The sequence below is a fragment of the Numenius arquata genome, chromosome 16 (assembly GCF_964106895.1).
Source record: "Numenius arquata chromosome 16, bNumArq3.hap1.1, whole genome shotgun sequence".
NCBI lineage: Eukaryota > Metazoa > Chordata > Aves > Charadriiformes > Scolopacidae > Numenius > Numenius arquata.
Window position 1 is genome coordinate 10886078 of NC_133591.1, and position 26827 is coordinate 10912904.

Sequence of the window (26827 nt, forward strand, 5' to 3'; positions counted from 1 at the left end):
GAGCATGGTGTTATTCTGCCTAGGGGCAGACCTTTTGCCCTGCTCGTTACCAAATTTATTGAGGTTTCTGTTCAAGTTCGTCAAGGTCTCTGTGGATGATGCCCTGCTGCTCGTCCTGTCAGACACTCCCCTTAATTTAGTTTTAGCCAGAGACTTACATGTATCCTTCTCCACTCAGAGTGCATTTTTGTCCTCGTTTTCCTTTTTGACTTGTCAACTGTGTTTCAACCAGCACACCTTCTTCTGAACATCCTTCTAGGGCTTTTGGCATTAAAGAGCTCAAGATTTGGGTATGTTGCTTTCTTCACTCTGCAAAGACCCCTGGCAAAATCACACAGCAGCTTCCTCAGCTGATCGGCTTCCCTCATACGTTCAGAGTGGCTCATGCTGCCTTGTGCTGTACTCTGTGCAGACCAAGGGACCTCCAGGCTGCATAGGACCCCATGGGCAAACCCTGATCTGACAGCTCTTGAACTGAGCATGGCAGTGAACCATTATTCCACTGATTGTGGCTCACTGAGATCTTATAAAGCATATGATGGCAGCTATGTAGGTTGATACATACAGGTACATGTGCATTTAACTATAAATATGTTATATTTAGTACTTTCAGTGAGCTTAGTACTTTCATGTCAGTTGGACATCCCTTCACGGATATCCTTTGGTGTCACTACCATAAAACTGTGGCCTAATTTAGTCAATACAGAGTTCAGACAGAGTTTACTGTTGGTGTCTTTGGATGCACACAAAGCTCCCTTTTGTTTTCTAGTGTCAATACTTTCAGCTGCTATAGTAATTGTATTAATGAGGTTTAGTCTTTAAGAAAATATTTCTTTCTGCAGAAGAGCACTCAAGAGTTAAAGACAGTCAGAAGGTTTCACTGTTAATCTAGTCTTGAGCATAGCTGTACTGTTATAGAAAAAATAAAATAAACAGTGCAGTAAACTCTGCCTGGATATACTTATCAAATAAAGTTAATGGAGAAAAGTTTCTCTTGAGCAGTCGTCTGTGCCACTAAGTAGAGCCGTGCAAATAATTGACTTTCAATATGTTGATTGAACTGAAGAATAGAGGATGTTTAGGTTTGGGTTCCAGGGAGCATTTCTTTCAGTCATTACTTTGTAAACAGCAGGAACGGAAGGAGGAGGTAGCAGCTCTGCCTTTAAACTAGGAAAATTCAACAAAGATATAGGAGTCCCTGAGATTCTGCTGGGTCCTTTTTTTTTTATTTCAGTGATGTGAGAAATGATGTGTGTCCTGTGACTGTCCTGTTCAAGTGCTTTTGCTTTGTTCATGCTTGCAGCCCGCAGAGATCCCTCACAGTGGGAAACTGAAAGTTAGTGTGGCTGGGGAAAATAGTGCCAGAGTAGTGTTGGACTGTTGATACATGTTCTCTTCAAGATGTAGGTTTGCCCACTCCCAGTCATCCATTACTGCCCTGCTGCTGCACTCCTACACATGAGACTGCTTGTGATCATTCTCAAACCCTTTCAGGGCTTGTAGGAAGAATCTGTGTAACCATTACAGCTGCAGCCAGAAGTGTGTTTTCAAGATTTGAGATGAAGTATTGCCAAGTTTCTCAGCTACAACCAGGAGAGTTGTTCCCTGGCATTCTTTGAAATTAACAGGAAAACCAAGAGCCCCGATTCAGCAGGTACTTAAATGTTAATCTCAGTAGAACATAAGTCCATGAGTAATCTTAGAGCATGTTTCCCTTTTCTGATTTCAATACAAAAAGAAGCAGAGTTTGATTTTCCTGAGTCAGAAGAGTTTATAGGCTTAACTGTCATCCTGAATTCTGGGAAATAACAGAAGAGACATGAATGAAAAGTTCTTCAAAATTTCCGGTTTCTGACTATCTGTTTTTTCAGATGGCTGAAAACTATACAAACTTGATTTTTGTGGGAGCAAACCCATGGCCCTCAAAAAAGAAAACTTACTTGTGTGCAAAAGAAAACAATGTGCAAAGGTTAGTATTTCTCAGTTTCTGAAGAATCGTACTGAGACAGATGGACCAACATCTGTGGAACTCACAGCCATTTCTCTTAGAAGATCTGAACAATAAATTCCCAGAATGTTGCCTATATTGTTGTAATTTGATTATCATATACAGATGACTGATATTCGTGGGTTATAAATAAACATGACTGGAGAATGAGATGAATGGTGTATGAAATAGATCCAGTTTGGCTTTTGGTTGCATGCTCTTGGAAACTTTCCTAGATGCTTGTCCAATGGAGTTCGAAATGCAAAATGCACTTCTTATTTATTACAATAAGAGCTTGGTGCCTGTAGACATTGCTCTGCAAGCAAACACCAGCAGAAGGAGACATTCTCTTGAGTATGGCGCAATGTAATTTGGACAGTGTAAAGACAGAGGCAAAGGAGGATGTTTAGGACGCTAGCATGAGAATGCCTCGTGAGTTTGGTGTGTATTTAGGGTTCTTTTAGTTTATATTTTTAAAAAGATGAGATGAAGAGTGATAAATTGAGGGGCAATATCTTAGCTTTTCTTTGCTGAGTGGAAATGTCTGGCTTTCCATCCAATTATGTTCTTTTCTTCCCCCTCAATCAAAGGAAAGCAGCACTGAAGAAAAGGATGCATGGAAAAAACACAATGCTTGAAATGGTGCTGATACCACAAATGTACTCTTTTGCTGCAGACAAGGCAGCAACCTTGTGTTCTTTAGTCTGGCCCCAGACTGCCATGAATCCTGCTTCAGCAGAGGGATTTCCGTCTTCTCAGAAGATGGCTCCTTGATTTGCATCTCCAACTTTATTCTGCTGAATGAAAAGCATGCGTACAGCATGTATAAGTGATGGTGCTCTTTGGGAATGTCTCCTCACCTCCAGGATTCTCAGGCTTGTTATGAGGACTGGCTTTCAACCAGCAACCACCTTTTTTTCCTCAAATATGCCTGATACCAGTCATCCTCTGAAACCAGCTTCACTGTCAGAGAAGCAGGCTTTACAGATAGTAGCTCAGTGTGTCAAGAACATGTTGGAGCTTGAGGTAAAATTAAATTATATTGGCTTAGTGCAATACACTGCTCCCAAAACAAGGAAAGTTGCACACTGAGCACCTTCAGCAAGGCTGAAGGAGAAGCTCCTGGTGCCTCCAGAGCCTGCCCTGGTCCCTTTGGTCACTAGATGATGGGATTAGACTAACTGCCCCACAAACTCAGCCCAATGGCTGAGATCCTTCGACATTTCTGCAATAACGTACCAGTAAGGGGAATTTCTTCCCAAGTCCTTCACTTAGTATTTATGCTCTGCTCTTAAAATCTGAGTATTTCTATCCCTTGATGACTTCTTACCCTCCATAAGGAAGCTGTGGTGTTCATGTCAACCTTACCAATGCCTGTACTTCAGATGTTAAATCATGTTCAATTTTGGTCTCTTGATTGAAGATTTGGACAAAGATGTGACAAGAATCCAACAATATCAAGGACAAATTAAGTATACTTTGCCTCTTTGTTAGTTAATAAATGGTGATTCTCTAATAATTACAATTCTAATTAAAATCCCCTTGAGTATATTTTGGCCCGTAAGGGTCTTTAAATACCTGAGCTCCTTTTCATACAGCAAACAAAGCTCTTCATGCTTGCAGTGGAGGACCAGAGAGTCTGTGCAGTGAAGTGTTATGTTTCAAGATTTATGCCAAGGCAAACTGTGCTCCCAGACAGTGAGGGCAAATGTGAAAGTTTTGAGAAACAAACAAACAGAAAAATAGAGGTCACAGTCCTGAGCCCCAGCGTGTGAACAGCTAAGCAGGCTCTCACATGGGAGGGTCAGTGCAGGCTTTGTATAATATCGTCAAAGTTGAGTGTTGCACCAACATGACTGTAAAGATTATATATTGAAAGAAAGAAGTAGGCTCAGTCTTCATTTATGTATCTAAAAGACGAATAGGTTTGCTATGGGAGGCATCTGTTGGAACAGATCATAACTATGTCTGGGCCTTCTCATTCCCAGACGTGGTCTGGGAGATGACACTCTCTCTTACCTTTCTTGCCTCTTCCAGGGCTCCTCCTTGGCAGCATAAAGGCAATTTTCCGGATACAGATGTTTGATGTGCTGAGTTAAAAACCAAATTTGATAGAAATTTGGAAACTGCAGTTGAATTCTCCGTGGCATTTAAAATCCACTTCAGCCTTAAGTCTATTGGTACTGAGTAGTCAAGGTTTCCAGCCCTGCTAAGAATTTACAGGAAAGAGCTTTCCCAAAAAAACCCAAAGCGATGATTCTTTAAGTGTTATAGAATAAGTAGTCAAAAATGAAACACAAATGAAACACAAAAAAGAAGTGAAGTCATAGGGATTGAGAAATTTTACAAGATCAGCAATGTTTTGCAATGGGGTGAAATGGAGAGTCACATTAGAGCTGTGGAGGCTTGTTACACATGCCAAGTATATTCGCCAAGGCAGACAGAGATGTGGAGACCAAGAAATTATTCCCCAGGGACCATAGTTTTATCTTGGACAAACCCATATATTTTTCTTGGGCTATTCTCACTTCCCCAAGACTTACAGGAAGATACAACTACAAAAAAAAAAAGACAGTCTAGTCTATCAAATCCCATTCTTGAGATATGATACATGAAATAGCATTACTTAGCCATGAAGAAAGTTATGTGGGTACAGGTTCAAAGTCTATACTGAAATAGAGGTGTAAATCTGTGCAGGTGAATTCCCCTTCCCCAAAATCTAGCTGGAAGAGAATCACAGATAACATCTTTTAGAAAGACAGCAGGCAGATGTGGGGCTGTATCTTTAACTTTTTAAGTGCTAGGAGAGCTGTGTAATAAAGAGGCTCTTAAGGAGCTAGCCGGGGCCAATTGCACTGTGTAGCAATTCATGCTGCTCATCACTGCTCTGTTAGGAATTAGGTCTGGTCTTATTTAGCAGTCCTTCACTCCAGGGTGCTGTGGTTGCTGACTGGTAGAGGCTGGACCCCAGAGCTTTTAGCTCTAATGTTTTGCAGAAGTGCAGAGGCGTGCTGCTTTATTCAAGGTATTCTGTTATGCTCATTTACAGAAGATGTATGTTGTGAACACTGGCAAGTTTTAATGATGAAAAAAGTAAAGAAGCAAGATTATAATAAATTATAAGGTAAAGTAAGAGTAAATATGAAAGTTCCAGCTTTGTATTTATATGTAGCTTTTACTTCTCTGAGTAATCTTAGGGAAAGAAAATACCCCAAGTTTGCAATGTAGGATTGATGTTGTAATTTTCCCAGTGATTCACCATGTACGCTGCCTTTGTTTGGTAATTTGCTCTGTGTGTTAAGAATGTCAAGACAGGGGGGCTGTGTGAAGCCCATAGGCAGTGTAGAGGTTTCACTTTGAAGTGCTCCAGCAGTGAATGCGTTAACTGGTCTCATCAGAAACTTAAAAAAAAAAAAAAAAAGGCTTATGGTGGATATGCCAGAAGAAGTTTACTTTATAAAAGAGCGTGAAAAGCCTCTCACACATAAGAGAGAAGGAAAGGAAGAGTATACCGTTTTCTTTTTAACAGCTTTTAATCTTAAAAAGAATGTAATTCTCAGCTGCAGGGGGCAGAGCCCACTTCAGTGAGACCTCCCTCCCAAAACTGCCGGGATCCTCTACTTCCACCCTGAGCAAAGCAGGCGCCTTCGCAAAAGGAGTAAAAGCCTCCCAGCTGCCTCCTGCGTCGTAGGAATAGACATGTCTACGGGGAAGATCTGTTGCCTGGTGCTGCTGACCCTCGGTGTGCTGGCAGTGGTTGTTGTGCTCGTGGTCATCCTCACTCAACCCAAGTGCAGTCCCCAGCACTACCTGCACGGTGCCGTGGCTGCTGACACCGAGACCTGCTCTGTCATCGGACGGTATGTGCACAGACCTCTCGGTTTTTCAGGTTACACATCGCGTATGTCGTGGTCTCGGACTGACAGACAGGTACATGCACTAACTACAGGTGTGAGCTGGGTGTCTGCCCCGTTCCTGCTTCTGGGGCTGGGCAGCGGTGCTGCTCCCTGGGTGCTCTCTGTCGGCAGCAGAGCCGCTCAGAGAGCAGATGGAGCCCTGTCTCTGTGGTCAATGCTTATTTTCATTATCGAATGTTACAAAAATTTGCAGTTCTGCAAATCCTGGGCCTTTTGGAAGGTACAAATATTTACAGTATACAAATACAAGGTTGTTTTTAAGTGGGGAAGCAGGAAATTAACTGCTTACTTCATGGTGGTAAGTCTGTTAGATAAGTGGCTTAGAAATAAATAAAGGAAGAAGTGAGGGCAGCTGGCAGAGAGCTGCAGCTGGACTTCAGCAGAGGCAAGGAAGGCAGGCAGGCTAAGGGGAACTGGGCATCCCAGCCTTTAGGGTGTGTGTTTCTGGACTAAAGCATGCAGCAGGTGTGTCCACTATCTAGAAAGACACTGTATTGTAAAGCAAAGAGCAGATTTAATTTAAATTCAGCCAGGACAGTATAAGTACAAAAGACATACTTACATCACTTGGAAGGAAAAAAAAAAAAATCTCTAGCAGCCCAGGTTGTAACACTTCAGTTTGCGTAACAATTTCTCTCTCAAACATTTTTACTCTTATGTTATTATTTTACTATTACTGTTACTTCAATTCTTAAACGCTTGTATATGTGAAAGTAGAAGGATGGAACTTTACAAGCTACGTGTGATGTTGGCTGCTCCAGCGATGGATGCTGAAGCTGTGTGCTCTACCTTGTGGCTGGAGGAGTGAGATAAGATGTGATGCCATTACACCATGTCACACATGTGGTTCTCGCAATGACATGCTGACATGGCATTTGTGAGTAGTTGGAGAAAATGTACAGTGGCTTCATGTATGTCAAGGAATGAGATGGGTTTTTTTTTAGTGCTAAGACAGAGGTTAGTTCTTCAGAGGGTAGACTAAGTGTCTTTTAAATTAGTATTAGTGGAAATAGAGGAAAATACATTATTGGATTACCCAAAGGATCTGCTGGAAAAAACATAGCACTTGTTTTGCAGCTATTGTAATTTTTAATTTGAAGTACTGTAGAACCAGCTGGAAGGTGCTGAAGTGAGAGCCACAGAAATCTGTGATCAGGTTGACAACTGAGAAGCTTTGGCTAGCTGGCTACTGCTGCTGCTTAGCCATTAGGCCCTAATGTCCCCACCTGTGAGCTGCCACTTCATTTGCCACTTAACTTCAGCAACAAAGTGAGATGTAGGAGAGAGGAAACAAGAAGAAATAATTAATCTTTTTCTTACTAAGGAATGTGCTTAGGTCTTCACTCTTCTTCTGCAGTTATGCAAACATTTGCAAATTTTTTACACTGTCTGTTTGGACTTGAAATGATGTAAAGAGTTGAGGAGTTAGGTGAGCAATCATGAATGGCGAGAATCCCAACAGCACAAGAGCTGAGACCTGTACTGCTGCTCCCGAGTCCCTGGTGGGCCCTGTGCTACCCGTGCTGCTGCTCTCTCTCTGCAACCTAATCGCTGCCTCACGCCTAGCTCTGTGCCTGCTCCTTCCCATGTGTACCCATCTCCCTGTGCTGGTGTTTGAGCCTGCGCAGTCAGTACTTCTGGTCTTTTCAGCCCACCAACACAACACCTTCACCCCTGCTACCAAATTGCTCAACCTTATGGGCTTTCTTCTGCCCTGATGCTGCCTCCGCATCTCAGCCACCTCACTCCTCTCCCGTCTCCTTTGTGTTTGAGGCAGGACATGGCCACTCTTCTTGCTCATGGTCCAACCTGGGGAGCGCTGAGTACTAAGGATAATAATTTCCTTGGTTTTTCCATGCCCCAAAGCCATGGCTGTTACCACATGCAGGTTTTTTTGACAAAGCTGTGCTTAAGTTCTGCAGCTAAACATTGAAACAGGCTGATTTCTGCTATCATTGCTTAGAAATCACAGGAGAATTAATCTACCAAAACTGGTTAATTCATTGATAACCACACATATATGTATTTTTGCATCTATGAAAATAAGTTAAAAATTCTATATGATCAAAATGTTTAATGATCAGGTTTGGTTTGGTTTTTTTTTTTTCCCCAAAGCAAACATCTTGGCCAAATTAGAGTGAATTGTTTGAACCGGAGGCAGACTACATCTTTGGCTTTGTACGTGCACACTGCAAAGCCTCCTAACAAATTTTCCAGAGGTGTTTAAAGCGAATAAAATAAGGTAAATCAAAAAATTTCCTCAGTCTAATGTTTTGGTAATTGCTGAATGCTTTTAGTGGAAACACAAAAAATAAAAAAGCAGCTTCCACAACACCATGTGAAAAAAATTAGCCTTGGTGGCTTGGGTATGGCAAAGCTACAATCAAATGAAAACCACATGTTGTAATTGAACCTGTCAGCCTGCCTGCCCGCCCCACTGGTGAGAGCAGGAGTCATTGCAACCAGACCCTACAGGCACACCACAGAGAGATTCAACAGTGCCGGTTTATCCCTGCTCTCCCCCACTGATCCCGCAGACCCTCTCTCTGCTGGAACCCTGGGCTGCCCCCCTGCAGCCACCCCTTTCATCCTGCAAATCCCCCCTGAGCTCCTAGGAACCCATGCCCGGGGATGCTGGGACAACCAGGATGGGCACGAAACCAATTGCACTGGTCTGGCGCCTAAAGTCTTGGAAGGTAAAAGCAGCACCTAATCTCTGACCTACTTATAAATTTTAGTCTTTAATTAAAAAATCTTATTTACTTTAAAAAAAAAAAAAGAAACTCAAACCACATGCTCTGTGAGTTGTCATTAGCAGTAATGAAATTCCTGGGACATTACATGATACTGTGTTGGTTTAAGATGCTGCTGTTTAAGACAGAATCTCTGTGTGCTCCTAATAGAACTTTCAGTTGAACTTATTGAGAATAACGAAACTGAACGTCTTGCCCAAACACCAATCTTGTCTTTTAACAAGAGGGTTGGTGGGTTGGGGAAAACACCTCAGAGCCCTTGTGTTTCCCTCACTGATAGTTCAGCTGTGAAGGAAGGGTCAGTGGAGGGACCATGTAGCTCTGTAATTCGTTAGTACAAGCAGGAGATGGGGGACAGATTCACAGCCCCTGTTTGCTGCTCTTTTTCTTCACTTGTGCTCAACTGTCATCTCCAGGCTTGGGTTTTCCAGCTCTGGAGATGGTGTTTGTATATTCTGGGGCTGTGTAAGATTGGACTTTCTGAAATCTTTATGCAATTATTTGGCTCCCTGTGGAAAGCTAGCAATCTCAGCAAACCTCCAGCATGTCATCATCCTTAGTGGCAGTCTCCCATCCCTGGGATGGGATTTGCTGCAGCGAGGCCAGCTGACCTGATCTGTCCCAGTAGCCACCTCTGATCCCACTTCTCCAGTGTAGCCTAAACACTGGGAAGTGGCTTTTTCTGAAATGAATACCTGCCTGGGGGGCAGGGTGGTGGGAAGGGTGAGAATGGTGAGAATTTAACAGTCAGAAAACATCTGTGGTCTTGGGAAGCTCGGTTCTAGGCAAAGGATCTGCTGCAAAAATCCTTTTCAGTGATGGCCCAGCAGCATTTCTGAGAAACTTTAATATCCCAAAGGATTTGCCTTCCCTTCTTCTTGTATTTGAACAGTTTTAAGTTTGGCAACTGGCCCTTTTTTACAGAAACAGCTGTTGCTTTTGCTCTTCATAGATCTTAAGCTCCTATATAATGGGCAGTCTCCTCCCAGCCCCCAGCTTTCCTTGGCAGAAAAATCAGATCAATATAATTTAATACCTTAGTCTCTACCTCCAGTGTATTTACAATGGCTTCAGGGCTCCTTCTAGCCCAGAGCAGAACAGCAGACTTGGTCTGCAGCCCATCTTTGCTGTGAGGATTTTGTGATAAAAGTGCTACCTTTCCTGGGAGGGCAAATCCTCGTTCTGCAGCTGCTGGATCAGGACTTGGTTGTTAACATCCTCTTCTGCTCCTGACTTTAAGGAAACACCATTAATGGCCAAACCTAAAGCTGAAACTGTGGCAGGAAGGATATAGGACAAAACATGTTGTTATCAAATCTTGTCAGCTGTAGCACTAAGATGTCTTTAGAGACCTGGAAAGGTACCACACTTTGATTGAGGGGTCATGTGTCTCCCCAGGGGTTTGCATTATAATTAAGCTATTTACAGCAGTGATCCATATAAAGGGAGCTACCTGTTGGGACAGAGTGTACTCTGCCAGTCTGGCTAGATAGGAAAGGCAAAACAGCCCTAAATTCCCCAGGCATCACTTCCAAGGAAGTTGCAGGGCTCTGGCTGAAAGGGGGTGAGCTGGGCATGGGGACCCGAGTGTGACATGCCAAGAGCCAGCTCAGAGAGTGTCTTTTGTTGTGTTTCAGTCTGCAGAGAGGCTGGAGGGAAGAGACTGGGGGCCAGTCTGCAGATAGCATAGAATGGCTGTGGGCCCTGGACCCTGTGCTGATGGTAGGGGACACATATCAGGCCTCCTGGGAAAAAGAGCAAAGCAGCGCAAAAGAAGTCTTGTTAATAACCCTGATGAGGATTTGGGTTTACCCTTGTTCAGCTGTTTCTGAGCTTGAGCTAACAGCCTGACTGTAAGGCTTGCTTTTCCTTAGCTACCACCATGCCTGTCCTGTGTCATGGGACACCCCTGTGCAAGTGAAAGACTTGGGAGGCACATGCAGAGTCTGGGAAACAACATCAGTGTGGTGTGCAAGCCCTCCAAGATGTGTTTGTGAGACTAGGGGCTGGGAGTGCTTCATGCCAGGCTGGGAAGAGAGCCAAGGTAGTGCCTAGTTTTGGGCAGAAATCTCAACTCCCCTTCCCCTGAACCCCTGTCCTCCAAAGAAGCAGCAGGCAAAGGATCATGCTCAGCATCACATAGCCCATTCAGTACTGAGAACGTCTCAGATGCCACATGCTGTGCTAGTGGATGGGAAGCCTTAGCTCTCCATGCTGTGGTGCTCACTGAAAGGCTGCAGGCAACTGGAAAATCGTCCTTCCCTTGAGCAAGAAAGGTTTGACTATGTATTGTTAGATGTGGTATTTGCCACCAGAGGTCACAGTGACAGTTGCCACCAATATAGACACAGTAGACAGGAATGAAAAGCACTTTTGGATTATCTGGAAATTTGGGGGGTTTTGTCATCTTGTTTATATTGTAAAATATGATTAATGAGGGCTAGTAACCAAGGACAAAGCAAAACATGCTTTGCTTTTCTGTGAAAAGGTGTCCCTGTGTTGGCTGCTGGTGTTATTTTTGCTCTATCTTGCATTAACACCAAAGAGGCGCAGCCAAGAATCAGGCGGCCACTGTGGTAGGGACAGAGCAGGAACAATAAAGATTGTCTCTGGCTTTCCTGCCTTCCCGAGGCATGCACAATGTCAGTGCCTTGGGCATGACCCATCTGAAAACTGCTGGGTGGACTAGCAGGCTGGAGTAATCAGTGCTCATAAATAAGAACTTGATTTGCCTTGGCCATGCCAGGCAGGATGTGTCCATCCTGTCAGTGCTGCTGAATTCCTCTCCACTGTCCGGTGAACATCCTTCTCCCACTTGTTCCTTGATGCTCTCAGGAAATCTGTGTCCCTTTTGCCAATGGCAGTAACAGTCCAGGTCTAGCTCCCTGGAGAAGCTTGTTGCTCTCTTCAGCGGTTAGATACACCCTTTCTGCTGAGACCGAGATTTCGTTTGTCCTCCCTGATCTCAGTGGGAGCCAAGGGCACAGCTACAAACTGGAGTTTACGTGACTGGTGTTATCCCGACTCCATGGCTAACTGGGAGTGTTGGAGGGAGGGAGCATGGATAAGGTCATGCTAAGAAACTCTCAGGTTTGTATGCTTTGTGCATGTGGCACTACATATGTGGTAGCTAAAGGGTATTTAGCCGACAATGTCACTTTTAGAAACAAGTACTTGGGAACACCAAAAGATATTAGCATCATCCAGAAAGAGGCCATCAAGGTGTACAAATATTAAATTAATAAATTGATTAACTGTGGTCACCCTTTAGAGCATGCTAAGTTAATGCAGTTCCAGTGCAGAGCACACTGGCTTGGTGCAGATCGGTGGTGGAACAGCTCATCTGTTGGAGTAAGGTAAATGACCATCACCAGGTGATGCAAGAAGGGATGAGGGTCTTCATCAGAGAGTGGTCCTCCAGGCACAAGTGTTTCTGGGGATATGGCGAGGGGTGTATGGCACTGGCTTCAGAAGGGGAGAGGCAGGAAGGCCTCTGGACAAGAGGTAGTGCAAGATGTGCAACCACTTATGCAACTGTGAATGTGGCTGGGAAGCTGGGTGAGGCCCTGGTGCTTTTGGGGCTTTGGGAAAATGACAGAAATGTGTCTGATTTTCCATGTTAAGGTCTTAATGCATTGTATTGAAATGAATATCATACAGTCTCCAAGTTTCTTTATGAAGTTGTTTTTCACTGCAAATTGTCTCAGAACAATGGTTTTCCCTGGCACCAGGCTTTGTGCATGTGCTGCCTCACAGCCCATAATCCAGGGGAGCTGAGGAGCACTGTCCCAGGGCAGTGTAGTGGCCCTTCCCCAGCTTTCTAACATGCTTCCTGGGCCTTCTCCAGGGGTAACTCGGTTTCTCATGAAGCCCTCATGTCCTTCCCTTCTATTGTTAGCAATTAAAAAGCCTCAACTTCGGAAAAACACCACCCAGGGACATTTGTGTGGTGAGAGTCTTACCCTGCTGTGAGGAGATGAACGGATGAGCCTGAGCCTCAGTCTCCATTTTCAGAGCTACAGCCAGGGTGCAGCTTGGGGCTAGAAGGCTAAAAGCCATGCACACCCCAAACAGAAAGCCTGGTGGTTCCTTACCATTTCTTATCTCCCAATGTGTCCGCATGCCCGTTTCCTTTCAGGCAGTGGTTCCAAAGGCACTTACAGAAACAAAGGAAAGGCACAATCACTGTGTGGTGGCAGCATCCTGTTCCCAGCCCCAGCAGGTCCCAGCCACATCAATGGATGTAAAATAAACAACAGTCCCTATATGTGCTCTGTGTTCCTTTTGCAGCCTCTGGGAGCAGTTGTGCTCCAATTAATGAGCTATTCCACTTTCCCTACTGGCTTTGCCTTATCTAAGCAGTAGCACAACCCAAATAGTCAGAAACCTTCCTAGGAAACACCAGTGCTGGCTACTCGCAGGCTGTGCAAGGAAACCCCACCCCACCACGTTTCCACTGCAAGGAAAAGATTTTGTTTTACAGCTGTGCTTTGGGGGAAGCATTTGTTGAGACACGTTTCTCTAGAAGAAACTCATTGCTGTCAACAGCATGAGGCTACCTTAATGCCTGTGTGTTCTTTGGTGGCGCTGTGCCTAGGTAGAAACAGTGGAGAGGTTCTTTTTTCCTTGTTTGGGGTTTTTTTGTTGTTTGGTTAGTTTTTTTTCTTTTTTTTTTGGCCTTTGGAGATACAGGGAGCGGGTGGGATTTTCATGCTAATATCACATAAGCCCAGGAAGGCACATTGTAGGAGCAACGAATCAAGGCCTGAATTTTGTGCTAATTGACATGTTAAGTCTCAGGGGTTTGCTTCATATGGACCCGTCGTTCCTGCTTCAATGTCCCTGTCCTACTGACCAGCATATGCCTGTTTATGGGGAACAGGAGGTGGGGAGCTAGGAATCAGTTGTTTGGTTCCCAGCGTATGGAAAGCTCTCTCCTCTGCTGAGAGCATACTCCTCCACGTCTGGGAGCCCATGCTGTCCTTTTTGTCAACAGCATTGACAAAAGTCAGTGGCTGCAGTTCTCTCTGTCCCATCACTCTTTGCCCAGAGGCGGACCAGCCTGGCACAGGTCGGGCCCTCGGCTGCTCTTCCCTCCTGCAAACTATCTCGTCCTTCCCACTAGTTTCTCTTTCTCACTCCCACAAAGGAAGACACTTTTGTGCACCCTCACCCCCCACACTGCTGCCAGTAGCTTTCTCCAGCTACTAGCTGCTCTCGTCAAGCTGGGGCTGCCTTGCAAGTGTGCCAGGGAGACATTTTCCTATGGATCCTCCATTCTGTCATCCCTGGATTTTAACATTGTTTTTCCCTCCATTTCCACCACAGGGACATCCTGAAAAGCGGAGGCACAGCCGTGGATGCTGCCATTGCTGGCTTGATCTGCACCTCGGTGATGAACCCTCAGAGTTCAGGCCTGGGTGGTGGGGTCGTATTTACCATCTATAATGCCAGCACAGGTACGGGCCAGCCCTGGCCTCTCCATGGTGCCCCATCTCCCTGCAGACACCCAGCTGTTCTGGAGAAGTCAGAATCCTTCATGTTGTCTCAGAGCAATTTTTTGAATATAAAAGCTGAATCCTCTAATCACAAACTATGCTTTTGCCCTTAACACAAAGCATCCGTTAAAGGGAGGGCATCTTTTCACATCAAGAACATGTTGGGGGGGCAGGAGCTTTAGATTTAAAATGAACTGACTTTGCCTCTCCTTCCCCCTCCAAAGCAATTCCAAATTGTATTTCAAAGTCACGTAGCTGCCAGCGCAGCAAGGTGTGAGCGGTGCTGTCTGAGCTGCTGCTGGGCTGCCGTGGGGGCAGAGGGGAGCAGCATGAGGCGCCTGTGCTGGCAACGAGCACAGCACTGTGGGGCTGTCACTGGCTTGGCTGAGCCCTCAGGCTGGGACTTCAGGGGCTTGTCCTGCACCAGCAGCTCAGGCAGTGCCTGCCAACATGGGGGCTGCATCAGACGTTGCCCTCGCTGGTGTGGGGAGGACTCCCCAAAGAGGTGGTGAGACTTGGGCACTTCAGAAACCTAAATCTAGCAATGTTCAGGGCCTGCTGGGAAGCCTTTCTGTGTTTGGCTTAACCCCTAGTGTTGTGTTCTTGCTTTTATGTTTTTAATATATTTTTTTTAACTACCTTGGCTCCCAAAAGCCCCCAGAGCTTATAGATCTAAATAGTAAAATCAACAAAGAACACAATAACAATACTGTAGTCTTAAAAACCCTGCCAAGTAGTCTTACAAGGTCACGAGTCTGGAAATGCTTGGGTCTATCTTATGCAATAGCATAATTTGGCAAAACACCTCTATTTTTCTTTTCTTTTTTTCCTTTTTGGCAGAGCCATGTAACTTTGTTTCGTATCAACAGTCCTCTTCTGCTACCTGCATTACCCTTTTGCACAGAGCCACACACGGCCATGCACGGCTCAGGTGCCTGGTACACCAGGTAGCACTGAGGGCTCCTGCAGCACAGATGGCTCTGTGGCCTGTGACAGGAGAATATAAATACAAGGCAGAGAAGCAGGTGAAATAATAGGCTAAACCTGAAATATGAGTGCATACAAGTGGGGTTTTTTCTTTAGGTTTGGTTTTTTGTTTTTTTTCCTTTCAAGCTTCCTGATACATAGAGAAGTATCAGAATTCTGCTTATAAGCATGAGGGACATGCCTCACCATCACTTGGAGAATAGCCCACCTCGGAGCACGAGGCTCATGTTATGTCTCTGACATGTCCCACCTGTAGAGGAAGAGCAGGAACCTGCAATCAGACATGAAGCAGCATGTCCCAGCCCTTGTCCCAGGTCCAGAAGCCTTCTGAGGGACAGGGACATTAACTGGCTGGAGACAGGCCCTGTACTTTCATTGCCTCTAGGGAGGCACTGCTTGGTTTGCTCTAAATAAATGCATGGGAGCAAATGACAGCGTGTGGCAACTGCAGCCTGGCCCTCCAAGTGCGCTTGACATGTGGCACAGGGCTTCAGGGCACTTCAGCACAGTGCCCTGGGCTCACAGCCCGTGCAGTGCTCACAGCCGGCTGAAGGGTGATGTTCACATGCTTCAGGAAGACAATGTTATGCATTTCCCCCTTCTCCTTTCTAGGAAGGGTCGAGGTCATCAATGCCCGCGAGACAGTCCCACGAGTGTTTCCCCAGGATTTGCTGTCTGGCTGTGCTGGCGGTTTCCCCGTTGGTAAGGACACAGACCGAACCATGAGAGTGAGCAGTGCACAAAGCTCAGGGTGGGGGAACCAAGGATCTTGCTGACTTTGAAGTTCTGTTTAATTGCTCGTGCTCTTCCTGGATTGATTTTTGCGAAAGTGAAAAAAAAATAAATTAGATCCATAAAATTCCTTTTTTGTAGTAACATTGGGAACCTGACCTGTGAGGGGGTGGGGAGCAGAGCATGAGAAATCACTATGGAGTTTCTCTTCATAGGAAATCTGAAGTTCAAGACCAGATTTCCCAAAGCACTCATTTCCCAGCAGTTCTTACAGAGAAAAATAAGGTCAATAGCTACTCAGACTTTCTGGAAATGAAAGAAATTAATCCAGCGCGCTTGCCCATTGCATTAGGGAAGCAACCTGGCAGCATCAGTTGAGTTGCTGGGCTCCACCTTAGCTCAGTTACCACCTTGCTCCCATCCGAGGAGGTCCCATGTCCATTTGCTGTTACTGGTTTGGCAGCAGGTGCTCTCACGTCAGCAGCAGATCTCGAATCTCTCCACATTTCTTACTGCATTCATGCTCCTTCCCTAGCACATTTTCTTTTGGGGAGTGTCCTAGTTCCTGGAGGAGATGTTCTTATCCTTGGAAGAAGAGCCTGAAAAGGAATCAGGACCCCTTCTGGTTGGAAAGGACAGTTGGAGATCTCTGCTCCAACTCTTGCTCAAAGCAGGGTGATGTCAGAGTTAGCTCAGGCTGCTCAGGCCCTTGTCCTGTTACATTTTTGAGCTTCTCTAAGGACGGAGACTTTCACAGCTTCACTTGTTCCAGTGCTTGACCAGGCTCCGCAGGAGTGCTTTTTATCTTATGCCCAGCTGGCATCTCCCTTGCTGCAACATGTGCCTCTTGTGCTTTCACCATGCATCTCCAAGTTTGGCTCCAGCTTCTCTGTGCCCTTTCTGTTAGGTAGTGGGAGGAATATATGAATAGAAAAAGGAAATCAAAAAACTAAGTTGGCTTTTAGAGGGCTTAGTCCTGCCTCTACAAATGCACACCTCCGTTGGAGTCTTTCAGAGGTGAAACGGGCCAATGACTTACTGGGTGTGACACTGCTGTTCTTCTCTTCAGGTTCCCGCTGGATTGCTGTACCAGGAGAACTTCGCGGGTATGAAGCCGCCCATAAGAGACATGGCCGCCTACCATGGAAAGCCCTGTTTGAACCAACCATCAAGCTCCTTTCAGATCCACTTGCCATTTCCCCAGTTATGGCCAAAATAATCCATCATCCAACCTTTGCCAATCCAGGAAAAAGCCTGTGGTAAGACCCATAAATTAAATTGCAGTGTGAGGACCGCTGCTCCCTCAGCTTCAGACCCTTCCTCTGACATGCTGACATGGAGCGCAGGTCACTGCTGCAACTTCTGTTCAGTAAATACTTGCTATAGAGAGGGAAAGAATAACAGAAGGATTTTTTTAATTTTTCTTTTTCTGTCAGCAACTTTTTTTTTCTTTTTTTTTTTTTTCTTTTTGTAATTTAGAGTGGCTTGGCACAGCAAAACTGTCTGCTAAGCACATCTGCTCGTGGGAAGGAGCTGGCTGTACGTGGCCTGCCTCCATCTGTGTGGAAATCGTCCCCTGACAGCACGGCCCTACAGCAGACGCTTGTTTGGAAGAGCCCTGCTGACCCGAGCCAGGGTCAAAGTGTTGGGTCCCGTGGGGGAACCTTTTTCTCAGTAAAAAGTGCCTGGTGCTATGAGTAGCAACTGGCTGAGAAGAACTTTTCTCCATGTAGGCTGCAGTGTAGCACCAGCTTGGAAAATATACAACATGTGTTTGTAAACCAGATCGGCTTTGGGTAGGAAAAAGAGTTTGGCACTGGGTACAGAATAAGCACGTGCTGTAAACTGATGGATGTTCTTCTTTAACAGCCCGCTGATATGTGATGGTCAAAGGTTTTTGAAGCATGGAGAGACCTTCAGGTGGCCAGCACTGCAGCAAACACTGAGAGCTGTAGCAGAAAATGGAGCTACAGCATTTTATGAGGGACAGATAGGACAAGCCCTGGTGGAGGACATTAGGAAGGCTGGTAAGTAATGGCTATAGTTAATACTGACAGACAGGCCTTTTCCCAGCAATGGGCTAACAGTAAGTCGGTACCAGGGGAAAGCCAACGCGTGCCATTTGCATGTCTCTTGGGGTGACACCTGGCATGGGAAGAGGCCACCTTTCCCCAGTTCTTATAACTCAGGCCCAGCAGCAGGGCTGAGAGCCACCTACTGCTCTGGCATTCACCCATAGTGCTCGTGCACGGGCCTCTCCAACTCCCTTAGGCTTTGTGATGTCCTGTGGTTTGGTGGTAGATGACGTTGCTGTGCTTGGTGGAAGAGATTTGGAGTATACAGGGATGGCTCTTTCTATACCTAGTAAAACTTAATGTGCTAATGCCAGTTACCCATCTGGTTTTCTGTTGAAGGGTCCAGTATCTCACTGGAGGACCTTCAGGCGTACAAAGCAGAGGTGTCCTCAGCTCTGAACATTACCCTGAACAGTCACACCACAGTGTTTTCTCCTGGACCACCCATGGGAGGTGCTGTGCTCATGTTCATCCTCAAGATACTGGAAGGTAAGTTCCTAAGGGAAAATGGGCAGCAAGAGCTTTTTGCAAAGAGTGTTGCTACAGAGCAGTAGAAAAATAATGGCCAGAAATGGAGGTGGTGAGCCAGAGTGGGCACCAAAGCAGCAGTGTGACCATGCTCTGCAGCAGGATGATGAACTGGCTCATTTTTACAGTGGATCAGCATCACCATAGCTGCTGCAAAGGCCAGAGGCTACACAATTTTCCCAAGGCTTCAAGAGGAATTGAAGTCACAGCAGAAACTAGTACTTGGTTGTTTCTGTGCCCACATCCTGCTAAACCATAGGGGAAACTTGATAAGAACTGAGATGGGAAAAGGAGGTCCCTTTACACTTCTTTTTTTACAGTTCTTGAAACAACATTGCCTTGGGTCTATTAACAAAATTACTTCATCCTGCTCCGTAGAGTATAAACTCCATGAAGCGTCACTGGCGACACCCAAGGAGAAGGTGGAAACCTACCATCGCATTGCAGAGGCCCTGAAGTTTGGCAATATGCTAAGACCTCTTATGCGTGACCCAGCCTTCTCTGACACACAGGTGAGCTGACATGGTGTGCAAGGGTGGCACTAACAGCTGCTTCTACATTGCTGCTTAGCAGAGGGGACGCAGGGAAGTCCATTTCCTGCCTTTTTTTTTTTTTTTTCAAAACCTGCGTTTTAGCCTCATTTTAGCCTTTGTGCTAAGCCCTCAAGCAGATGACCCACTGCCCAGACTCTCCTGCCTGCCAGCACAATGCTACAGGACCCAGCAATGCTTTGACACCCTCCTGCTTTGCAGCTATGGAAAGACAGACAATACTTAGAACTGCTAGTAAAGAGCAGTGTCGCTTAGCTGGCCAAGGCAGAGGCAGGGTTAGGTCATTTGCTTCCTCTGCAGCTTGTGTTCAGCTGGAGGCTGGTGCTCACTCGCCTGATAAAGGATGTGCACATGCTCTTGCAGATGCTGAAGCGCCTGAGTACTGAGCTTGTTTCATGTTCTGTGATGAGTATGGCCTGGGGATTCAGGCTGGGGCTCAATCCTGCCAGTGCAGGTCCCCAAGCTCTGAGCACTAGGGCTGAATCCCCCCAGGCTTCCTCGTGCCCAAAGAAAGCCATGTCACCTGTGCTTTGGTGACACGAGCTCAGTGTCCTTGCTGCGATTGCAGGTGCCAGTGGGGACCATCCTGTCCGACAAGATTGCTGAGCTTGTCAGAGACCGAATAGATGCCCGAGGTGACCATCCACTCAAACACTACAACTTGTTGGAGGCCATCAATAACCACCAATACAAAAGTAAGGGCACAAGCCACATCTCTGTGCTCGCTGCAGATGGCAGTGCCGTGTCCGCCACCAGCACCATCAACTTCCCGTGAGTAGCCAAGGGGTCGGTAATTGAGTCACACAGGCCATGTATCAGGTTCACAGGGTACGTACGAGGGCTGTTTACCAGAAATGGGCAGTCTCTTACTCATGAATGCCTTTTTCATGTGCCAGCAAAGGTCTTTGTGCACCAGCTCAAAGGAACATCACAACTCACAAAGATGTAACAACTTGCTGAGGTCTGCTGAGTTTCTGGGGATTGGACAACTCCCCACAAGCGCTACCAGCAGGGAACTTCTCTCTGGCTCCAGCACAGCAGCACAAAGACCTTTTGGACACCCTGGCTGGGGCAGCTGCAGGCTGGGAGGAGACAGGGTGTCATGTTCAGTTCATGTCATCCACAGCAGGAGAGCACCAGGCACTGAAAGGCTACTTCTTTCTCCCCCTGCAGGTTTGGCTCCTTTGTGTATTCTAACCAAACCGGGATCATTTTAAATAATGAACTTGCTGATTTCTGCACAGCAAACAGAAGCATTAAACCAGGTGAGTATTCTCACCCTCAAAATAAAAACACAGGGCCAGGTGGTGGATATGCAGGTGGATATGCAGGGACTGTCTGTAAACTGCAGATATTCTTTCCTTTCCTAGGTCTGGATGAGACCATGTTTGGTTTAGACTAACAGAGGATAAAGCCCTGTAGTGTGTCTTGTCCACTCACATATGCCCTTACATGGAAACATGGGAGTTCTGGTTTCTGACCAGGAAAAATGGAGATTAAAAAAAGAAGGAAAGAAAAAAAAAAGCTGATTGATAGGGAGGGGAGGGAAGAAGTGAAGAAACTACTGCTAAGACAAGCTTGCTGACTTTTCAGGCTCATCTACAAAAAGGTATACAGTTGCTGTGCAATCACCAATGCTACAGGCTTTCACTGAATTCTGTAACACAGCAGTGTTGATGCAGAGACACTGCTCGGTGAAATAAGCTATTCCTGATGCGATCTCCCTTGGGTCTGCCATGAGAGAGCCATCAGTGCTGCGATGGCAAGATTGCTGCTACTGGTTCCCCAGCTGGGGTGGAAGAGCTGCAGCAAGTCCTGAATACCTGTAGGATGCCCTACACTAAGAGGTGCTTCCTATTTAGCCTGTGCCATAAAGGTCCGGTTTCTTGTGAGATGTTTAGATGATAGTTTTTCTGGAAGATTTCAGCTTCTTGAGGAATAAGCAGCAGCTTGGCTTTTCATGGGGAATGCAAGAAGGGTAGGGTAGATAAACTTGTGTGTCTCTCCATCCCCCCTTAAGAGCCACATGGGAAGGATAACACTCTCTGCCTCTGCTCTAGGAGAGAAGCCTCCCTCAGCAATGGTGCCTTCCATTCTCATCTCCAAGACAGGAGACATGCTGGTGATCGGAGGAGCAGGCGGTGCCTGGATTATCAGTGCTACTGCTATGGTGAGTGAACAGGAACCTCACAACAACGCCTCCCACTGAGCAAGGGGAGCACACGCTGTCCTGAACAAAAGGAATTACGTTGCTGCTGCTAGTACTGCCATAGGGATAGCAGCAGTGAAGAAGGCCTACTGCAGACTGAGTCTGTCCCCACCTTCTTGCCTCTAACATTTCTGTGGCAAGGGCAGGGGGCAGCTTCATCTCTGCTGCTGAATTGCACTTCCACCAGGAGGGACCAGGAATAGAGGAGGTGGGAGAACCCACAGCAATTGCTGGTTCTTTCAGCCCTCCCAGGTTTCCAGCCACGGTCAGTCCCACCTGCACTTCCTACTCAGCTCTCCTCAGGTCTTGACTCCTTTGTGCTTTGTTTTATTTGCGATTTAGAAGTCACTAAAGGCTGCAGGTTGGAGGCCAGAGTAAGTGCCAGATGCCTTGCTCAATTCCTTTTTGAAAGGGAAGAAGTTAGAATAATTAAATAGCAAGTTAAGGAAGTTATTAGGCATTGCCCAAAACCTTGGGTTCCTGAAAATAAACTGATAAGCTACATGATGGAAAGAACAAGAAAAACACAAAACTCCCACCACACAGATGCATAGGGTAACATCTTCATGAAAAAGAGCTTGCTGAAGCATGAAGTCTAATGCTTCACATTCAGTCTAATGCTGAACGACATCTTGTTCAGCAGTCGAGAAATTAAAACAGGTAAGACCACAAGAGGAAAAAGAAGATTTCTTTTTTTTCTTCATCTTTCTTCAACTGGAGAGAAGCATGGTCCATGCTAGGGCCTCATCTGAAAACAGAAAGAACAACCATCAAAAGAAAGATACAAGATACCCATCAGTAGCTACTGAATTCAAGGACACTGCTTAGGCTCAGAGAAAGCGTCCAGGGAAGTATTATTGTGTGTCACCCTGAGCACCTGCTGTTGGTCACCATGAGGACAGGCGACAAGGCTAGTAGGACTTCTGGTCTGACTCAGTGCCGCCTCTCTATAGTCCAGGTTTGCACCATCCTGCAGGCAGTGTTTACAATAGACCTGGTCTGACTCCGCAGCAGTGCAGAGGATGGCAGCATGTCATCCAGCTTCTTACTCAGTGTCTCCAGATGGTCAGTCTTTGTGGGATTTGTTTCATTGCAGGTGATTATAAACAAGCTGTGGTTTGGCTACGACTTGGAACATGCCATTTCAGCTCCCATCATGCATACTGACGGTGACAATATCCTGTTTGAGGAACATTTCAGTGAGGTGAGTGGCCTCCCTTGGATCTTCTTGTCTCCTCCTTTTGGTGAGAATGAAATTGCTTCTGTAATTCTCCTGAATAATCTGCATTTTGCTTCTAGCTAACCTCCCTCTTGCTTAAATCTCACTTTCTCAACCTGACCCCATATACACATCCTTCATTTTCACACCTGGCAATGCTAAAACCTCAGGCCCCTGCCCTGTTCACTCCATTTCCTCTTCTCTTCCCCCTGCAGGAGGTTAGGAGCGGTCTGCTGGGAAGAGGACATAAAGAAATGAAACCTAAATTTGCAATGAATGTTGTGCAGGGAGTTTCCAAGGAAGGAAAATGCATCTCTGCCTACTCTGATAAAAGGAAGCTGGGGAAGTCAGCTGGATATTAGCATGAAATGCCATCACACCATCACAGGAGATAATGGATTCAGAACATGCTTTGGCTTGGACATGCCAATATTGCCTGTTCCCACGCGGATGCCTCCGAGAGTATGGGCAACACTTGTGACTACACCTAATTCCAGCAGACTGCAAGTCATCCTCAGGCAATACAAGGACAGGTCAGCCACCCTTTCTTAGCGCTACACCCTCCATTACATATTTGATATTCAGAAAAATATATTTCTTGAGCACATCAGCTATTCAGAATAAGAGACTACAAAGTGGGAAAGGAAAATTGGTCCAAAATCCACTGTGAAATGACCCAGCTGTATCTTCCATTCCTGCTGTAGATCCTCAGCTAAGAGCAGAACTGGTTCCTTTCAGGCTGTTGCCACAATAAGCTTAATTATTACTGGGGCTCAGCAATGTGAAATAAGTAACTGTTTCAGTTATCAGGATTACAAGAAGTTTCTGTAGGGTCAGGATTTTAAAATCTTAACCATCCAGGCTTAGGGGGTGGGTTTGAAAAGGGAAGGGAGCACACTCCCCCTCATGGTTTTCCCATCCACAGAAGCCCCGCTTTTCCCAAAGGTGGCAGATGAAATCAGCGCCCCACGGCACAAGTCTGCTGCCCGACTGCTCTCTGCCTTGGGGATGCAAAGGACCCCACAAACTCAGAGTAACTGCGCCGAAGCTGCCTTCAACCCTACACATGGGTGACTTTATAACATGGAAGCTTTATAACTTGCTTCAAAAGGCAAAGGAGCAGAAGGCTTCGTTTGTAGCCACGAGCCACGAGCTCGGCCTGGCTACACAAACACCAGGGCTGCTGAGAAACGACCCAGCGCTGCCAGGCGTTAGCAGAATGCTGTTCTCCCATAGCCCAAGGACATGCTCCAACTCCCCGTTTACCACAACTAGTCTCTGGTGCTCCCTTAAGATCAGAAGGGAGAAACTGTAGGACCACTTAAGAACTATCACAGAGAGAGAAAACTTCTGAAGGAGAGACCTGAATTCATGCACCTGGAAACAAAAGGTCTTTTGCAGTTCTTCCATAACCTCGCCCTGCTCAAAATGGCCAAGAGAATGAAACATTTAAGAAAAAAAAAACAACAAAAAACAAAAAACCACCTCCCAAACAACAAAGACCCCAAAGCTCTTCTTAAATACCCCAGCAACTCCATTTTCTGAAAGTTTATGAGCCGCGCTTCCCTATGGGCACAGACAGTATTGCGTGATTCTGAAAGCGAAGCCAAACCAGAGCAAGGCACTAGCAGAGCCCTCCCCTTCGCATGTTAGTTCCTACCTCACACACAGCCTGTGGTATTCCTAGTACACAAACAAATAAAATCCCTCCTTAAACACCATAACAAGTATTTGAGCACACGCTATTAAAAAAAACAAAGCAAAACAAGGCCATCCACACACACCCTTGCACACAAGGCCAGATAGGTTTTATGTCTATGTTCTTACCCACGAAGTCTGTCCAATAAAGCCATCGGCTTGTCAAAATCTCAGCCTTCACTTGCATTTTAATGATAGTCTGAGTGAAGCTGACTAGAGCCAGACTTGTGTTTGCCTTCTGAAATCGTACACTAAGGACTATCATGTGACCACAGCTGCATCAGAGCTTAATGAAAAAGTTACCAGATCATAACCGCAAGCACTTAATCATGTATCTAGAAGACAAGTTACTTCCGTATAGAGCCAGCTCCACGCACTGCTCCCCTCCTTCCTCGTCCAAGTGGAATTTATCTTAAATCACCTATTTTAGGAAGGACTACTGTTTTCTCCATCAGAGCTGCTTACTCATTACAGTACTGCTGAATGTGACTAGAGAAAGGGAATGGGCTTAACATTTGGGGGGGGGGGGGGGGGGGCAGTATTTATGTTCATTTGGAAGGGGTTACACAGGGATTTTTTGATAGCCATATTCAATCTACAGAATTTGCAGAAGTTTTCTACTTTCATTAACTCCCTTACCTCAGCTACCAGTTCCTGGGCACACTGGTTCTAGTGTCAGAACTAACACCCCAACTGCAGCATTGTCACAGGGGAAGCACTTACAGGCACCAGACACCATTTGTGGCTCAGATTTCAGACCAGACAGACCAACTAGACCGGATGCTGCTTTAGCAAGTTCTGTCGTTATTTCTAGCGAGCCCAACTGAGCTTCAAAAAGCAACCGAGAAGGGCACTGGCTGGACACAGGGAGAGCAGTTCTTGTTTCCCTATCAGGCTTCAGGGCAGCCTTCAGCAGCGCCCTGGGCCATGCTCCATTGTGTTCCGCTAGCAGGAAAACTGTCACCAAGCCTCAAAGTACTTTCACTTCTGACATACCTGAGAGTAAAGCACACTTCAGTAATCCAGCCTGTGGAGTAGTATCACAGCCACTTCCCACCATGAAGACATGGGAATATTATCTGTAGTCCAGCGCTCACTGCAATTTAACTACTTTGCTACTAACACTGAAACTGAGCCAATTAAGCAGTTTTAAAACCCATCACAGCTTTAATTTGCAAGACAGGAATGAGAGTGCAGATCTCTCACTGTGGCAGAGACTTCCAGCCCTGTAGTCATCACTAGCAAAACATCTGGTGAAGTTGAGGGGTTGTACCTCCCTTAGCTCCTCTGCTCCTGCCCTGCCACCTCCTCACCGCTGCTGAAATTTGCTTGGGTCAAGAGCCTCCCAGTTTGGTCCCTCCCCATTTGTGCTCATGCCAACAGGAGAGCAATATTTTTGTACTTTGTCAACTTACATGGACTTTTAAAGCATCATTGTACAGAGGCTGCTCTATTTTCTAATGAAATCTTTAAATTATATTTTTAATAAAGTGTTTTTACACCTGTCTGGAAAATTCTCCTCTAAAACCATTGCCTAACACACAAGCAGTTGTTTGAGACTTTCACACAAGCGTTTCCAGCAGTAACAGCTGATCATTCTGGAGACCGAATACACCGCTGGAGAAACTGAAGAACTGTGCAGACAACTGCACATGCCACTTGTCTCCCAAGTGTTTTGGCGCTTCCCTGTAGCCCCTCCAGAGGCGGACGGTTGCCAAAAGAAAATTGTAGTAACGTTAGACTGAAGAATGGGGGAAAGAGGTGAACTCCCCAGTTCACGATCTGGATAATTGCGTTTCAACAATACAGCTCCCTTTCAAATCAGCTGGAATTGGTCCCAGCAACATGTCCTGTTCTCCCAACCCTGCTTACGCTAAGACATTACGTCCCTGCTCAGAAGCAGGGGGGGGAGGTGGTTGCATTCCGAGGGATGGGACAGGAGCAGGGAGAAGTCTTTTCTCATAGCTGAAACATCCAGAGAAGCTGAATGGGCTGCAGGGTACAATCAGGAGGTTTTACAGTATGAACCATTGACTGACATTTGCCTGTTGATACACACAGACAGCCTCAACGTCGTGTGAGCAGTGGGATGCGGTATCAGGTGGCAGAAGCACATGTCCCATGTACAGATATCTCCCAATGACATGCAGATAATTACAGCCTGCAGAAGTACCCATAGTTGTTTTGTTGTTGTTTTTTTTTTAAATGTAGGATGTAAATGCAAGACTTAGCCCAGTTTAAACAAATCAGTCCTCTGAAGTGATAATGCTAAAACAAAGAAACAAAGGGATTTCTGCAGAGTTTCAAGAACTCAAATGCATTTATAAGAACAGTTTTCAACAGAAGTGTTTTTAGTCATGGCTTTCCATAAGGGAAGTTTTGTAACATAGGTTATAAATAATAATAGGGGAGTTTTCTGACTAGCTAGAAGAAATTCAGGAACGTAACTATGACTGCTGTATCACGAACTGGTAGAAGCAGCCCAGCAGCAGTTACTCAGACTTGTTTCAGAAAGCACATTTGCCCAACAGTCATTTCCCAGAAAAGACTCACCTTCCAGTTTCAGAGCACAAGCTTTTTCTGTTGTAGTTGTGACTAACTATAGCGAGTGTAAGCTTTCAATAAGCTTATTCTGCTGTGCAATAACTTTGTTTATTTCTCAGATCACACTTG

General features: G+C 45.8%; 1 protein-coding gene across 1 annotated transcript; it reads left to right on the forward strand.

Annotated features, from left to right (window-relative positions):
* Positions 1 to 5686: 5686 nt before the first annotated feature.
* Positions 5687 to 25659, forward strand: GGT5 (gamma-glutamyltransferase 5). Its single transcript, XM_074159503.1, has 12 exons — positions 5687 to 5847; positions 13986 to 14116; positions 15755 to 15844; positions 16944 to 17133; positions 17744 to 17901; positions 18289 to 18438; positions 18856 to 18989; positions 19597 to 19799; positions 20202 to 20293; positions 21089 to 21198; positions 22334 to 22441; positions 22672 to 25659. Exons 1-12 carry the CDS (start codon positions 5687 to 5689, stop codon positions 22816 to 22818), a joined length of 1674 nt encoding a protein of 557 aa, XP_074015604.1. The 3' UTR covers positions 22819 to 25659.
* Positions 25660 to 26827: the final 1168 nt, after the last annotated feature.